The 17,824-nt window shown below is 41.3% G+C and overlaps 1 protein-coding gene across 15 annotated transcripts in view; it reads left to right on the top strand.

Moving 5' to 3' along the window:
* Window positions 1-17,824, top strand: part of MAP2K5 (mitogen-activated protein kinase kinase 5) — a 271,419-nt gene that overhangs the window by 219,126 nt on the left and 34,469 nt on the right. For 8 of the 15 annotated variants that reach the window (XM_042988550.1, XM_007084542.2, XM_042988549.1 and 5 more), the window contains 2 exons: window positions 10,496-10,557; window positions 13,486-13,531. The exons of 1 other annotated variant lie outside the window; for it this stretch is intronic. In XM_042988550.1, the coding sequence (XP_042844484.1) occupies window positions 10,496-10,557; window positions 13,486-13,531 (108 nt within the window). The remainder of the gene's footprint in view (window positions 1-10,495; window positions 10,558-13,485; window positions 13,532-17,824) is intronic. 6 more of the 15 variants (XM_042988557.1, XM_042988556.1, XM_015538640.2 and 3 more) reach the window with 1 other exon arrangement.

Genomic DNA, 17,824 nt, shown 5'->3' with positions numbered 1-17,824 from the left:
GGAAACATGTTGCTTTCCCATAACACTCCATTTTACAGATGAGGAAACTGAGTGACAGTCAAAGGATATGGCTCTTTCCACTTACTACACTATAACTGACCTTGCCAGAAGGAAAAAGTGGCAGCTGAACATTCTGACATCACAAAGAGAGATTATTTTAAAAGCTATAGAAAAAACAACTTAGAAACATTGCAGACATGCCCCAAGGGCATAGATCTATTGCAACACAGTTCGGTTTCGCTGTCTATAAGAATGACTCCAGGTCTTTAAGAAAGAATTGAATTCTATTCTGCATATCTGTTTAAATCGGCAGGAAGGAGCTTGACTCCTTTTAGAAAGATTTATATATACCAAAGGTTTAACTCCTAAACCCTCCGGTTGTCTTAAAAAGATTCATTCATGGAGAATCACTCATTCCCAGACAGGTTACTGAGGGCTGGTTAACTGAGGAGCTGCTGGGCTATGAACACAGCAGGTGCTCTCTGGGGGCAGAGGGTTGGGGTGAAAATGGTTGCCTAAGAAAATCTCCCTGGAATTCAAAAAGTGGTATTAACCAACCCCAGAGGAAATAATATGCATTCACTTTTTTGCCTTGGGGACTTTGCCATCATTCTGGCTTCTGAAGTTAGTAAAAAGTAAAAGGAATCCTCATCCCCTCAGCTCCCAGCCTCCAAAGGCTGGCCTGTTCCTTTTACAATATGTAACTGCAGGTGGTTTACAGTGAGACAAGAATTGCTGGCCTGAGCTTTCTGATGTCCTATGCAGGCCCTCAGCTTCTTCCCACATAGCTAACACTCTGACCACTCCAGTAAATGGGTGTCGACATGCAATTCCATGATGTTTATAACTTGTATGAATTAGTGACTGAGGCATTAGAAACTTGGTAAGTTAATACAAGGGGATATACAATAGTCTTGTCCTCCAGCGATATTGCTAACTAGACCTGTATCCCATAGAGTTGGGAATATATAATTGGGACCCTGAAAACTGATACTCCTCTTTTATGTAAGGCAGCCTTTAGAAATCTAATACCTCCTTTGAAAAGTCCAGTATGCTTAAATTAATGCAGTTTGGCTGGTTTGAAGATTGAAAATAGGTTAGCATTAAGGCCATGATTCCTTTAGTAATTACTTTTTCTATTGGTAATAACTGTTTCTTTAGAAATGACATTAACATTCTACCAAAACACAGCAGTAATCCAAAAGTTAATGTTCTGCTCATTTATAATTATATTTAATTCATATTTATGAGTTGTCGGGAGGGAGGAGAAAGAAAGAAGTGAGTTTAAAAAATGTAACAGAAGAAACAAGTTAAAAGCAAAATTTTTCCTGATAGTCTGAAGGATGTACAAAGTCACCTAAATGGAAAAAAATAATTTCCAAAGACACAGTTATATAAATTCAGATTTTATTAGCTACTGCTGAAAAAAATCTGTATTTTTATTATTTCCTAGTGGCACTGAGTGAATTCAGTGGATAGACTTTCACCATTTCTTCTTTTTCACTAACTGAAATATTAGCATAAACGTCCCTATGATTTAGATTTCAGTAAGTCAATTAGATTTGGGTTTTGTTTGTTTGTTTTTAACCAGGAAAAATTCTGCATCTTTAGGCAGTCATTGAACAAGTAGCCTTGTGTTGTTTTCTTTGAATTGTCCATGAAGCCTGATGTATTATTAATGAATTAATTTCTTGGTGGTGGAGGCGTATGAATAGCGTTCTGTGAATGGGCAGTTGCCTGGTGGGGCCAGTTTTGGCTGCTGTCATTTAACATGTGTTGCTCTATTGTGAAGTCTTATCCAGCCGTAGGACAATGCTCATTTAATCCACCATGATGGGACCTACACACCCTGAGCCCAAGTTGGATGCCAGGGTCAGTTACCCAGCAGCTCAGGCTGGGGCACTGCTCCGCCTCACTGCCGAGTTGATGTAATCATTTTGCCTGCCGTTCATTTTCCCTAAACCAGGGAAAACGCGTATGTGAACAGTGCAAATGTTCTCAAAAGAGATTCCAAACCGATCGGCTGGGTGTTGCCTCCATTCCAGAATGGAGGCAGCGTTCCAGGGAGTATAAGTTCCTTCCTTCCTCCTGGAAATGGAAGCGTCTGGGCCCCCAAGATCCCTGATGTTCTGAGGTCCAGAGTAGCAGATGGCATTATGATTTTCCAAATCCTGATGAACATTCTAACTGAACTTGTTCATTTCACAGTGTGTAGTTCTATTTTTTTTTCACTTCCTCCCCCTTCTTCCCTCCCTGTCTCCCTCTCTCCCTGTCTTTGTTCCTCTCATATTGACTAATTTTAAACCGACGTGCTATCTTCTTTACCCAGCTTTAAATTCCCTTCTCCCCGAGTTTATTGTTTGGAACCAGGTACAGCACAATTTCACATACCGTTTCCAGCCTTTGAGTCACAGCTCACACCGCCTTTGAATTTGTTTATCAAAATGTGTGAGCGGCTACCACCAGCACTCCTCCTCCACGGAGCCCCTGGAAGTTCAGCTTCCCCCTTATCCATAGCTTGCAGCACAGGTGGCAAACGGTGGTGATTATTCTAACAGTCGAGTGAACATCAGGAGGACATACAGTGTGACGATGTGGTCTTTGGATTTCAGGGAGTTCTCGGAGTCTGACTTGATGGTGTTATGGCTTGTTGATTTTTCAGGACACGGACCTGCCAGGTTCTTGCCCTTGAACGGTGTGTGGATGTAGTTCAGGTGTCTCCGTGCCAACCCCTTACCTATGAAAAGAGGAATAATTCCTTTCATTTCGGAATCTGTTAAGCGAGCGTTATTATTCTCCCAGAGATTTTCCTCTTTTGCTTTTGTTTAATATAGCTGATGATCTACCTGTAATCTAAGATTTCTTTTAATCAGCACTTCTGTACATAGAACCTGGTGAAGTGTGTATATTAACATTATAATTTAAGTCCGGGATCAAACATGTGTAGCTGGACTTTTCCTGAGGAAAAAAAATTGACCTCACCAGCATATGAAATTCAAACACTATATAGGGACAAGGTAAAACCACAGGTAGGAATTGCTGAATAATTACCTTTAGACCAGCCTGAGCAGGAAGCTTCCCACGAGGGTGAGCTCATTTAATGGTTCCTAAAACTCAATCTTGTGGATGTCAATGGTCATGCTTGATTATTTGCAGTAGTGTTTTATGGAAAAGCAATAGAAATGCATTGGGAGGCTACAGACAGAGAGGACAATAACGGGTTTTACTTTTGTAAATGAAATCCCTTTGGTATGAGACAAGCATGTTTTTTGCTGTTCTGCTTACGCCACGGAAAAGGGAGGTATATGTGGATGTTAGTGTGCAAGTATGTGTGTAAGTGCGTGGGTGTGCTATTCATACAGACACCTATAAATATTACTGTGCACTATAGCCTATGACCAACAAGTGACCTAAAATAAAAAGAGAAAAAACGATGTTTATTAGCTTTGGAGAGAAAGCAACTGTAAATATGGTTTAAAAGATTAGTCCATTTTCCAGTTCTCTACTATTTTCAAGGAAATTTATAAAACATCAAGATCTCTGCCATAGGTTTAGAAAATCTCTAGGTAAATATAAATCTTTTACGTGACAAAAATTGTAGAGTAAATGATGGGTTAGTTTTGATGTTAATGACGACGTGTTTTCCTCTTCTCTTTGTATCTGGATAACTTCTGGAACATGTTTACGAGAAAAAAAATAGGGAAAATCTTTATGATCTCAAAGTTCAGTTACCTACAGACAGATTCCTTTAGACCTATTCATTTACATTTTGTGGGTTTTATAAGCCATCAGGTTGTGATGTTTCCTTGGCTAACAGCTGGGTCTCCCTTGCTTTAAGGGCTTATAGGTCAGGTGGATGTTTCAGTAGCAGAAATTCAGGCCTTTTGCCCCTGGTGCCAGGTCCTTCTAAGACAAGTTAAATGAGCTGCTACTGTCAGCCCAGACCCAGTGGACAGAACTTCACACCAAAATGCCCACACGTGTAATTTGTCACATCTGGCAACCCAGAGCATGGGGTGACCCGGTGTGGAAATTGAATCATCTTTCACTTTCTCTGCTCAAGGCTTGATGTGGAATGGGGAGTAAAAGGAGGGTTTTCTGGCCTCCAGCCGAGGAGGGTCACAGACACTCTTTTCTGATGATGTCCATCTGCAAGCCTTCCTAAATTCAAAGCCTCATTCCCAGCCGCTGTCCCTCATAACACCCCAAAGATTAGGTTGGTTGTGTCTGCATTGTGAAATCAAAAATACACATAATGGCAAAATACCGATTGTTTCCTCACAGAGTGACCATGTTTTTAAGTAAACTGAGTGTTGTTTATAAGCACTGACTGACTTTGTAAACTCCAATGGGTACTTACGGTTCACTCATATCTTAAACTGGGCTGCCTCATTCTCTGACTGACCAGGAGCACCTATCCATCTATTTCCCACCTTTCCCTCTCTGACAAGATGTGACTGTCTTCTCCCCGCCTACCCCCACCCCTGCCACAGTCTGTTGTAGCGGCAACTTACAGGTGCAAACACTGAGGACCTTCAAAATACTAAAACTGAGCTAATTTCCCAAAATCTACCATTGGATGACACTTTGGACACATAGATTTTTTGGTTTGTAGATAAGCTTCTGTGGAGATCTTTAAAGGTGAGGGTGCTTTTTCTGTGTCTTTTTTTTCCTCTTGTTTTCAAACAAACCAGGTTTCCTCTTCAGTCAAGAGGAGACTTATCTGGATCCTGCAGGTGTCTCGTGAAAATGCTATTTTAAGGCAGTGAACAGCGGAGACTCAAAAACCAATTTGGGGTCTAACAAGGCAAAATTCTGTTCTGCCTGACGTGAAGCCACTGGAATTACAAACAGCCTTTGACCCCAACACTGTGGACAAAAGTGGAGCAGTCTAAGAGAGCCGTGGCAATTAGCGTGAGTCCCAGTGTGTAGGAACAGAAATCGTTGGGCCAAGCCAAAGGAACATCAGGCTTGAATTAGAAAATTTATTTTTTAAGTATTAGTGCATAACTCACTACTGATCAGACTCCACGTGCTGTTAACTACCTACTGGCTTGATGACTTGAGGTCTAGAAATGGGCTCTTAAAAATGTTGGAAGGCTTGCCATATTCTGTTTAACTTGCCAGGCTGGTTTAATCTAACCACATCCCAACTGATCATAGAATTCACCAGCTGGCCAACACCTTGATATTTTGAGAAGTGGCCCTTCTGTCTTCCTTCTCTTACTGCCAGTAAGTATAAAATCTTGGTTTGAAGGAATGTCTGTTTTGCACAAAGAGAAGGGAACAAGACACAGATTAAAATGAATGCCAAGCCCTTACTTGGCCATTTCCTCCATCCTGCAGGGCTGTTTATTAGGGGTGCACACCTTATCCCCCTGAATAATATACCAGTTCTTTAAGGTTATGGATTAAATATCAGTCATTCCAGAATGCCAGGCTCAGAGCCTTTCACATGGTAGGTGGTCAAGAAAACTATTGACTGAATGAACCAATAAATAAGTAATGAATGACTATCATTTTTTTTTTTCAGAGAGAGAGTGCGTGCATGTCAAGTGGGGGAGGGGCAGAGGGAGAAAGAGAGAGAGAGACTGGGTGAATCTTAAGCACACTCCACATTCAGCGCAGAGCCCAACATGGGGCTCGATCTCAGGACCATGAGATCATGACCTGAGCTGAAATCAAGAGTCAGACACTTAACCAACTAAGCCACCCAGGTGCCTCAGACTATCATTTTTATACAGTATTTCATGTCTGTGCCTTATCAGTGTCTGAATTAACTACCATATCCTTGTCAGGTTTCATTGTGATATTAATTATGAGTTAAAGGGAAAAATTAAATCCTCAGGTTATTTTCTTAAACCAAGTTCCCTTAACTGCTTTCCATTTGAGTAGTTATGCCAGCCTTTCCCCTTACATAAAGCTAAGCTCTGCCAAGAATCCGGACCTCATCAGAGTTTTTAAAAATAGGTCCCTACCTTTTTCTTTCTAAACGTTCTGTTTCAACATCATTTTAGATTCGTATGCAGCTGTAAGAAATAACATGGAGAGGGCCTGTTCACCCTTCACCCGGTTTCCCCCAGTGGTAGCAGCTCATAAACACAGTACAATGCCACAACCGGGATATTGACATGGATAGAATCCACTCAGTTTATTCAGATTCTACCAGTTTTCTACGTACTCAAGCGTATGTGTGTGTGCACATGTGTGCACAAATGTCGTCATGGATCTTTTCAAAGCCAAGAAACATCATAGTTAAAAAAAAAAAAAACTCTACATTTAAAATGATGATCTCTCTTTTAAGTAAGTGATTCCAAAAGCCTCATCTGTGTTTTCTGTGTGTCGAGTACCCAGCCTATCTGCCCGCTCTCAAGTCATAAAGTGTGCTTATTGACATACTTAGTCTGCAAGTGAACTAGCAGCAGCAGTGACTGGAATCAGACCTCCTTCTCCCTCCCCCCTCCCCCACTCTTTGACTGTGCAGGTACGTACACACACACACACACACACACACACACCAACTCAGATTTTCTGCTGCTTGCCTTTTTTTATGCCTGAGTACCTTGCTGACAAGTGCTAATAACAAAATACCCAGAGAGAGTCCAGTTGAAGTTAGCATACATTAAACATTCTGAACTTGTCCTTTTGCTCATAGATTGTGCATAATTAATAATTAAACAGTTTCAGTTGTAATGGGTTGACCTTCCTGAACTGTTCATTATTCACAAGGCAAAGGCATCACTCAAACTTTTTTCCCGTTGTCCTTCGCTGTTCTCTAGCCTGCCACGTGCTTGTGTTCCAGTTGTTTAGCAAAGGGGGCTGACCAGGTAGTTACAGAAACCTCTGAGACTTGGAGACTGTCCTCCTTGATGACCAGAATTGCTTACTGAAATGGTTTATGGCAGCTGTTTTTATATAACAGTTGCCGGCTCGATAACAAGATCCAGCCTGTGTCCCTTTAGCAGGACTCTAAAGTTGATTTGGGACTAGAATCTCAGGTTAAGGCTTCTGGTTAAGGTTGTGTCCACTGCTTCATTCCATACCTCTGCCCTTAGAAGTTCAACAGAAGAGCTAACCCCCCAAAAAAGCCCTTAAGGTGAAGTATGGCACCCAGGGTCTTAAAAAAGAGTGACTTTTATTAACAATTTAGAGTCAGTTTCAGCCAGTCCTGAGAGTTATTAGTGTAACTGCTTCTCCAATTCGCGCTTATATTTTCGAAATGTATTTGTTCATCTTCCCTAAACCCATATTTGGCAGAGGACATTTTTGATAAGTAGCAGCAAGTACTTCACTAGATCCCTGAACCCCCTGGCATGGTTCTCAGTCTCCCTCTAACCTGGCGGTGACTGGATGCTCTCCCTCCCTGGGAGCTGCAGGGAAACTGGGACAGCTCCACTCTGAGCTGAGCCTCCCTCCCTCCTTCGCGCACATTTGAATTAGATAATGAAATAGGCAAGTTCTTAGAGGTGTTTTACATGCTGATCTAAATAAACTTCTGATTTTACTTGCTTAAATATGAGAAAAGTATACTTGAAAATCCTCCAGTGTGGTAAATACTATCATTTGCTTTCCTTCGGAGTGTTAACTGCCTGTGTGCTTTTGTGGAGTGGTGAGGCTCTCAGAGGACTCCTTTGCTCCCCCTCCACCCCCATGTTGGTCGTGGCATTCTGACTGCCCCGCCCCCCCGCCTGCCATTCAGTCTTCTGTATCTCAGAAAATTCTCCTTTGAGGTATGCAAGAGACATGGATTTTTAAAAGGAAAAGAAATACCTGGCATTATGCATGTGAGATTAGAATTCCTCCCCCCCCCCCCCCGCAACCGCCCCCCTGCATCTCTGATGACTGATTCTTTCCAGGCACCCCTGAGAGGAGAATCCACTCTCTCTGGTTCTGTAAAGTCGACTTGGGCTGGCATTTTCACAAGTGAAATAAATTATTCATGGGTACCACCCAGTGTTCCTTAGTTTTATGTTATGAGGAACTTAACAGGCTACAATATCAGGTCTTAAATAAAATTAACTACCCATGCAAAGATGTCACATTTCCTCGTCTTGTTTCTCATCCATGTTAAAATGACATCTTCATCAAGTTGCCTAGTCTATAATTCATTAATTTACTCTTGGTATCATACTTTGAAATGAGGTCCACAATGACATCATTTTATACCAGGATCTCCATAGAAAACCGGCCCAGAATTTTAACCATCTTGGTAAATATTCAGCCACATTAAGGCAGCAGGCTTTTCTCTTCCTAAACATTGCATTTTAAATCAGCTACTACTCAGACACTTCCAGTACCACAGCCTTCAAAAGTATCTCCGAAATGATGACTGAGGGGACTAACTACCTGATCAGAGCCCATAGTTTTTGTACCTCAGACTTTGAACCATTTTTTTACTAATAGTTTTTGAGACAGTGAAATGTCATTTCTTGAACTGGGCCTCGTAGGGTCTTACAGGCATGGTGATATATATGGCTTTCCTAAAACAGGCCAGGCTGAAATTGATATCATGTTTTATTTTTGCTCTTCAAACCGATGGGACTTCTGTGACCATTTTATAGTACCTTTATCGAAGACTTGTCATGTTACTGCGTGCCTTGTTTCTTTTGAGCGGACTGTTTCATCAGCCCCCCGTTTTTCATGTCGTCTCTGTGCAATGCCTGCATGTAATCCTTTGAACTTGGCAAGATTTTATTTCACTCCCGTTTCCCTTTGTTTTCCTTTCTTCTTGGAAACCTTTCTCTGCCGATGAGAATTTTAAGTTTATGATCACTAACTAACTAACCCTGCTCTGGATGAACAGAGTAAATTCAAAGAGAACAGATATGCAAAATCTAAGAATCATTTTGTTCACATTCCTTTTCTTTTAACCTCTTTGGGTTTTTGGGGTTTGTTGGTTTTTGGTTTTTGGTTTTTTTGTTTTGTTTTGTTTTGTTTTGTTTTGTTTTGTTTTGTTTTGGCTGCTCTGACCCCCTCAGTTCCTTTTGATTTAATTGTGTTTTCCAGCAGTTTCCAATTGTTTGAATTGGAAACAAAGCCTTAATAAGAGTTCTAGTTAATTTTCTGTCTTGTAATTACCGATCTCATTTTTCTGATAATTGGCCACAGCAATTATATGTATATTTACTAATCACATAGGAGGCTGTGCAATTGTATCTATCTGCCACCATTGATAATGACACGCATATTGCAGAGGTGCTTTTATCATCTTCTTTTTTCCACTACATCAAAGCTATTTCCTCTCGTTCTCAATAATGAATACATGCATGCATTTGACACAGTTGTGTGCTAGAGAAATTGTTTGGCTCCCACCAAATGCTGCATGCTCTGAGTTTCTTGCCTGCAGCGCTGGAAGGTTGTATGTAATGATATATTGCTCATCCAAATGGCCAAAGCACTCCAAAGCACAGTGAGATTAAAATAAGTCATTCCTTTGTTAATTTAAATAGGTGCATGTATCATACTTTGCAGGGCACTTTGTGTAGGGATGTCAGAGAGGAAAAAAGCCGCCGAAAGGTATTTTTAATAGCAAATGAGAATAGATGGGAATGGAGTCATTTGCAGCTGCCTACTTTATGTGGCTCTCTTGTTCCAACTGTAGGTCTAATGAGATGACTGTTAAAGTACTCTGCAGTGTAATTTCATTACATCCTGAGCCGTTACACTATAAACACAGTGGCGCTCTCTGTCATTCTTGGAAAAACTCCTAAATTCTTAAAGCCTTCCTTTGCAAATGGTAATGGGGTCTGCTCCCTGTGTTACCCGGTGGTTGTCATTTGTTGCTGTGTTGTTTCCTGCTCATTTGAGTGACTCCCACCTCCACCCCAGTTCTGTTTGGTGGTCAAGGTGGGAGGTTTTCATTGTGTCCTTAATTCACTGGTTTTCTCCTATGACGAGTTTGCCTGGACTGGCAACTAGGCTAAAATTCCTTTTCAAGAAACAGCTTCTCCCATAAAAGCCTTTCTATTCAAGTAAAAAACAGAAACAAAAACAAAAGCAAACCGACCCACATGATTCGGCAGGCAATTAAGATCGGTTGAATATACAAATAAATGTAAATAAAAGGGAAAGTGTAAATAAATAGCAAATCCAGTAAAAGAAACAGAGGTCAGCACAAGAATAATTTCACAGCTCTTTGTTAATTACAAGACCATTTGTGTGTTACTTAAATAATCATTAATTTCTCATTTACACTTTCGTACCTTCTTTCCTACCCTGTGGCTATCATTGTCCTTTTTTCACCTCCCCTCCCTCTTTGCTCTCATGTTTCTCACTATTGTAAAATGTGTGTGGCTTTAAATTTGGCGTTTTTACATAAACATGTGGGAGAGGGTGTCGACAGTCTTTTTAATTGGACGAGGCCTTATTTTCCTTTCCACATGTTGGTGAATCCCTGTTATATATTCTGCTGCTCCTTGGGGGGAGGTGGGGGTGGATATAAAGGAAGAAGAGGAATTGTTGTGACTTTTGGTGACTTGTTTCTCCTCCATCCCAGGATTCGCCCGTCCTTCCGGTTGGAGAGTTCTCCGAGCCATTTGTACATTTCATCACTCAGTGGTGAGCCCGTTTGCAAACATGCCATGCCCTCAATGTAAATGATACATGCCATTAACTCTGCGGCTCCGTGAGACCTTATGGCTCTCCCTGCTTCCTTTTGGAGACAGGAGGGACTTCGGGGCCTTGGGCAGATGGGGCAGCAAAGCTGAAGAAATTGTTTAAATTATGTAAACGTTATTTACACAAAGGGTCGTAAATGTACTTTAGAGGCTTTTTCCTGTCTTAATAAACAGCTGAGAATCAGGCTACTTCTTGGAGCACAGATACTGTTGCTACCCAATTTTTTTTTTTTTTTTTAAGAAACACACAATTTTATAGCCCCTATTGAACAGACATATGAAGCTTATTTTTATTAATGTAACCTCAAGTTACCCATAAAACTGTCTGTCACTTAGTGGAAGCAGCATAGTTTATTAATTCATCGGATTGTCAGTAAATAACTTTTATCCTTGGTTATATTTTAGACAGACTACTGGTGTCCCATTTCAGTGAATTTTGATGTTTGAAAGACTATGAAAACATGGTTCCATTAGGCCCACTTGAACAGTTGGAGAACTGGGAGGAACCGCAGGATTTTGGTCAAAGGGGCCCTCAGAGCCTCTGGGCAGCCCCTCGACATTTGACACTTGAGGAAGGGTTCCTTTTGCACCCTCTGCCTTTTTCCCCTCAGTAGAACGAGGTCTCCTCCACCTGCCTCTTCCCCAGTCAGTGGCCCAGGCCCCGTCGCTCCACTGCCCTCCTTCTGTCTTCTCCCTCACCTCTGCATGGAGAGAGACAGAGACAGGGAGAGAAGGAAACTGGGAGCATAGCAGTGACCACCCCAAAGCAGGAGACAGAACGAACTAGAAACTGTTCTGGACATTCTGGAACTTTCTCATAACTGCCTCTACATTTCTTCCTCTCATTCACCGAATTCCATTCCGTCACCCCTCCAGAGTCCTGTTGAGTGGTGGAAAATGAACCTTTCGTTCCTGCAGTACCACGAAATGGTGCAGCCAGGAGTCCTTGCTAAACTGAAATGGTTGTACACTGTCCCCTTCCCCTCCCCACCCCCATGATCCATCTGATGATTACACTAAAGTGAAACCAAGAAATATTCCTTAATATAAATGTCAAGCTTTATCACCTTTTTGACTAAGTGTAATATGTTACCTCTTAATAAAAATGTCTCATACAGTTTATATTCCATAGACAAATATGTGAGAAAGAGATCCCCCCCGACTTTAAAAATTTTATTAACACTGTTTCTATTTATTTAAAATACTAATATAATATTCTGTAGCTTTTAAAAACTGTTTTTACCCTGCAGTCATTTTATTTCCAAAGCATGCCATGTTGGAAAAAGCACATATATTGGCTGAACACTGGACTCCTGGGCTCATTGATAATATAGAGCCATTATCCAGAAATGTGGATTAATCTCTCTTAATTTCCTTTACATGGAATTCCTAGAAACACTCAGAAGCACATCATGGGAAGGCCCCATTTTGAAATGCAGAAATTGAAACATAAACCGTGCCATTCCTAAACTGCCCGGGGTGCTGGTTTGGGCATCACCTGCCCCGGAGATGTGGGGTTTGTGATCAGACGGCTGTGCATCTCGCTGTGTGGCCTGAGACCCACTTGGGGGTGGGGGTGTAGCTGGTTCTGGGCAGATGGGGAAAAGCAGATAAGACTCTACCTTCCTTCTGCCCAAAAAATTAATCAGCTGCTGTGTAGAAGTTTTATGGAGACAGGGGGAGGGATAACCTGTGTTGAAATTTCCACAGATGTCAAGCCGAAACAGAAATGATAGTGGGTAATAGCCTTGTTTTCCCAAGAGATACAGCTACTTTGGAATGTCAGATTAGGACTGTTACCAACTCCACCGGCGAGACAGCTTGAATTACTTGCTAATGGATGCAGTATTTGAGAGGTGCATATGGTTATTTATAGGGAAGGCAAATGTCCTCGATGTCATTAATGGTTCATAACTACGGTTCTTATTTACCAAATGATCATTAAGTCTTTCTACTTAAAAAAAAAAAAAATAGTCAGCAAATGCAGGGATTATATGATGGGTTTTCTTCTAGCTTGTTAGAGGTCGCCTTATGTAAAGAGAAGCATCTGTGTGATTTTGAAGTAATAGAAGAAGCAGTCATCTTTCATGACTTCGTGCCGCAGACACTCTGAGTTTAGCACAGATACGGCCACCAAATAGGTAGTTACCCATAGTCACGTCAGTGCCATGTATGAGTGCTTCATCGTGTAGCTGCGTACATGACACAGCTACTGATTATACGGACTGCATGTGAGACAAGCAATATTTTGTATGAGGAATGGGATTCTTTAAGCAGCTTAAACAAACTTAACTTCCCCCACGGCTATTTAATGAATACCAACTTGCATTATGTAGCCAGAATAAAAGAAAGTGGAGATAATGTTAACAGCCCATTTGTAATTTTATAGCATTATCTAGATTCCTGACGTCTTTATATATTATTTGTCATTCAGAGAAATAATGAAAGGAATAAGATGTTTTTTCATTTGACCTGATAGTCATGTTTCTTTTCTTATTACTTTATCCCAGTTACCAAAAAAGAATTATATTGTTCCCTAGATTTAAGTTGGAAATACATCGAAACCTGAGCCAGGAAGAAATATTGCCAGGGTTTTTTTTTTTCACATTTTTAAATTCATGCTTCATCTGTATTGCAAGCATAACTCTCTCTCAAAAATCTTGGTGTTTCTGATTCATGAGAGTCTCCCAAAATCTGATAATTAAAGGCCAAAATAAAAGATAGGAATCTATGCTAATACTTTGGCCAGGAATTGAACTCGTAAATTTGAAAACATTCAGATTCCAGGAGATAGAGCCAACGGTGGGAAATACAGCACAAATTTGTAAGCGATACAGATAACAATGAGGTTTTCCCCCCCCTTTTACAGCATGCGAAAACAACCAAAAGAAAGACCAGCACCTGAGGACTTGATGGTAAGTACATATTTTTAGTTACATTAGAATTCTCTACTTATATGGCTGTGCTTAATATTCTGTTAAAAGAACCAGAATGGAATTTAAAACATCCACAGGCTCTGGAGAGGCCACATTGCTTACTCCATTTGGGTAGGTGTTTGTGAAGCTCATAGCCTCATATAGTCATTTTCTACTTTTTAAAAACCTACCACTTTTTCGACACATAAGGCTGAACTGTCTTCCTTCGCCTCACACTCAAGGATCACAAGTTAATCTGGGTTACTTCCTTGTCCTCATTTGCTGTTACAGCCTCTCAGAATCTAGAGGATTGGTAACAGAAAAGAGAGTCAGCATATTAAGTTTTTAGCGCAGTCCTACAGGAAATTCTTATCGTGGCATGGAGTCCTCTTGGATTCATGTAGGATGAAATTAGATTGGCTGCAAAAGATCAAGTTAATGTGAATCTTTGGTCTTTACTCAGAAAGAGACAACTCTAAGGCTGCGGGTGCTGTGTTCTCAGCTCCAAGGCTGCTTTCTTTGATTGCAAATGACAGTTTTTAGTCGAGCAGGGAGAGGAACAGAGACGCTCCCTAGCAATTCCCAAATGGTCATTTATTTAGTGCAGATTGTTGATTTGACAGTGCACAAGCTGTTAGAATAACGCTAGCATCGAGCATTAGTAAGTAATAATTATAGTCTGCTCTTTCTTATGTTTTGCTTAAACCGTTCCCTATCTTTACATTATTGCACTCAGCAAATTCCGGCCAATGTTCTGTCACCACTTTAACAATAAGCATTTTACAGATACCAGTTCAGAGGTTTTCATCCATTGTATGCCATCGTAATAAACACCCCAAGTGCCCAGACTTCTTCTGTATAATACAGATTTCATCCTGGAATATAAAATAACAGCATGTTTCCCTTTTGCATCATGAGTGCTTTCGAGGAAGGTAGTTTTCTCCTTTGTGTTACCCCCGAAGCAAATCTTCTATTTCAGGGTAGTTTCAAGTTAAAGTTCACCCCTAAAACCTCTGCAATTTATAACTGTGCAGGTTTCATGTCTAGAATAAACTGGTCTTTTGGTGGTGACGTCTCTTTGATGGTCGGGAAATTCTTGCAGTTAGTCACATTTGAGAAAACTTGGAACAGGTTCTAGAGATGGAGACCCATTTACCTTGTACATTATTATGCTATGGCTGGATAGCTCAGCTATTAAAACAAAGGAATAGGGTTTCATAAAACAGATATCTGTTTGTAAATGCATGTTTCAGTGCTGCAATGAGCTGGCCACTTATAAATAAAACACTGCAGATCGTACGTACACCCATAAATGCATATGGATGTATGTCTTGGTAAGGAATACAACTCCAGGGCGACAAGTCATAAAGACAAGGCTAAAGGCTGAGTACTTTCAGTGCCTTAGAAGCAAGTGTATGTAAAGGTGTGTGTGTGTGTGTGTGTGTGTGTGTGTGTGTGTGTAGAGAGAGACAAGGAATACATATTCCAGTAGCTCTCTTTACAACTGTGCACGCTGGTGTGTGCTGTCCCATGGTTTTAATTAATAAATGACACTAAATCCATAAAATACGGGGTGCCTGGGTGGCTCCGTCGGTTAAACATCTGACTTCAGCTCGGTTCATGATCTTGCATTCTGTGGGTTCAAGCCCCACAACGGGCTCTGTGCTGACAGCTTGGAGCCTGGAGCCTGCTTCAGATTCTGTGTCTCCCTCTCTCTGCCCCTCCCCTGCTCATGCTCTGTCCCTCTCTCTCTCTGCCCCTACCCCTCTCGTGCTCGTTCTCTCTCTCTCAAAAATAAATAAGCATTAAAAAAAAATAGACTTAGATTAGTTTAAAATATACATTAAATAAATAAAATCCTTAAAATACAATGAAAAATGTAGTCAGAGGAAGCATCATCCTATACTTAATGTAACATTTTTAGGACTGTCCTCAGTTTAAATTAAGTGGACGTATTCCCTTAGGTGCCGCACCGGTGAGGCCCCCTGGCTTAGAAAGGGTTCAGTGAGCCCTCTTGCACTGTTGGTGGGAATGCAAATTGGTGCAGCCGCTCTGGAAAGCAGTGTGGAGGTTCCTCAGAAAATTAAAAATAGACCTACCCTATGACCCAGCAATAGCACTGCTAGGAATTTATCCAAAGGATACAGGAGTACTGATGCATAGGGGCACCTGTACCCCAATGTTTATAGCGGCACTCTCAACAATAGCCAAATTATGGAAAGAGCCTAAATGTCCATCAACTGATGAATGGATAAAGAAATTGTGGTTTATATACACAATGGAATACTACGTGGCAATGAGAAAAAATGAAATATGGCCTTTTGTAGCAACATGGATGGAACTGGAGAGTGTGATGCTAAGTGAAATAAGCCATACAGAGAAAGACAGATACCATATGGTTTCACTCTTATGTGGATCCTGAGAAACATAACAGAAACCCATGGGGGAGGGGAAGGAAGGAAAGAAAAAAAAAAAAAAAAGGTTAGAGTGGGAGAGAGCCAAAGCATAATAGACTGTTAAAAACTGAGAACAAACTGAGGGTTGATGGGGGGTGGGAGGGAGGGCAGGGTGGGTGATGGGTATTGAGGAGGGCACCTTTTGGGATGAGCACTGGGTGTTGTATGGAAACCAATTTGACAGTAAATTTCATATATTAAAAAATAAAATAAAATAAAATAAATAAATAAATAAAATAAAAAAATAAAAAAATAAAATAAAATTCTAAAAATAAAAAAAAAAAAAAAAAAAAGGGTTCAGTGAGGAGGCAGGAAACTTGCAATGTGTGTGTGGCTCCTGTGGTCAAGAGGGCTGGGCCCTGCTTGCCTCTGACCGGAATATTGAGCCAAATAGGGAATGGGAGAGAAAATGGCTTGTACCTGGCTTGAGGAACCTGAGTCACATCCTAGGAGCCCAATCTTAAGGAACCAGTGTTTTCATTTTTTTCTACCATATCAATGGCTTTAATTTTTCCTTTTCCCTCTCCACCTACAACCTATTTGATGGTGCTCCCATCTGGAAACTGAGAGCATGCTCTGAAACATGAACTGTAGAGGATGTTTGTCACTGTGGGTGGGGGCCTGCCTTCCACAAAAAGAGCAGTTTATCTCCCAAGCGCAGGGACACCACCCAGCAGGGGACCGAAGTGGTCTGCACAGCTTGGGCCGCATCAACTGTGAGGCCTGCAGGACTTTCAAAGGAAGAAAATCAGAGTGGGACAGGGTGGAAATACTGAGAGTTACAGATTCGTCACCAGGGAACTCCGGTGTGGCCGTGACCACCAGTGAATACAGCGAGTCCCGCCCGAGTAAATCAGACCACAGGGAGGGGTGGGCCAGGCACATGGTGGGTGTGCAAGCAGTTTTTGTCTTTTTATTTGATGGGATGACCTTATCTGCAGAATACCCCAGCTTTAACACCATCATCTTTGCAATTTTTGACCATGTCAATCTTAAAGATGCAACGTACAATTCAAGTTGGGCCCTTGAGGCCACTAAAATCCCAGTGTTAGGACTCATCTAGGTGTTTAGCTATTTAATTCTACTTTATGTGGTTGTTCCTAAGATGGTTATCAGTTTTTATGTTCTAAGTGGAAGCATATGAAATCTGGACCAAGAAGTTTACTTTAACGCTCACATTTTGGGGAATCTGGGGTTCATTTGAGCCGCTACACCTTTCTGGCATGTGGCCATCATGCTACGTAAAGAACTCATTCAACAGTCTTATCAGCCGCATCTACATCATCTTCAGAGGTCTCAGAACCAGATAAATGGTTGAATTCAGCAGATATTTATAGACCATCATGTGCAAAGTCCTGTGCTAGATTCAACAGAAGATACAAGGAAGAATAAGCCACATCCATACAGTCTTGCAGGGGACACAGCAAGTATACAGATCACTAGAATAAAGTAACTTCCATAAAAGAACAGCAGAGTCTTGTGAGGATCCATTTGGGGAAATGGGGAAAAGCTACATGGAGAAGTCAGCCTTTGAAAAGGGCCGTTAGGGGCGCCTGGGTGGCTCGTTTGGTTGGGCGACTGACTTCGGCTCAGGTCATGATCTCGCAGTTTGTGAGTTCAAGCCCCGCGTCGGGCTCTGTGCTGACATCAGCTCAGAGCCTGGAACCTACTTCAGATTCTGTTCTGCCCCTCTCTCTACCCCTCCGCTGCTCTGTGTCTCTCTGTCTCTCAATAATAATAAATAAAGGTTAAAAAAAAATTTTTTTTAAAAGAAAAGGGCCTTTGGAGGATGAACTGAACTTTAGTAGAGCGTTTTTAAGGGGACATTCCAGGCAAA

This window comes from Panthera tigris, chromosome B3, assembly GCF_018350195.1.
Source record: "Panthera tigris isolate Pti1 chromosome B3, P.tigris_Pti1_mat1.1, whole genome shotgun sequence".
In the NCBI taxonomy this organism is placed as follows: Eukaryota; Metazoa; Chordata; class Mammalia; order Carnivora; family Felidae; genus Panthera; species Panthera tigris.
The sequence above is the reverse complement of the archived record's forward strand: the minus strand, read 5'-3'. Positions and strand labels throughout refer to the sequence as shown.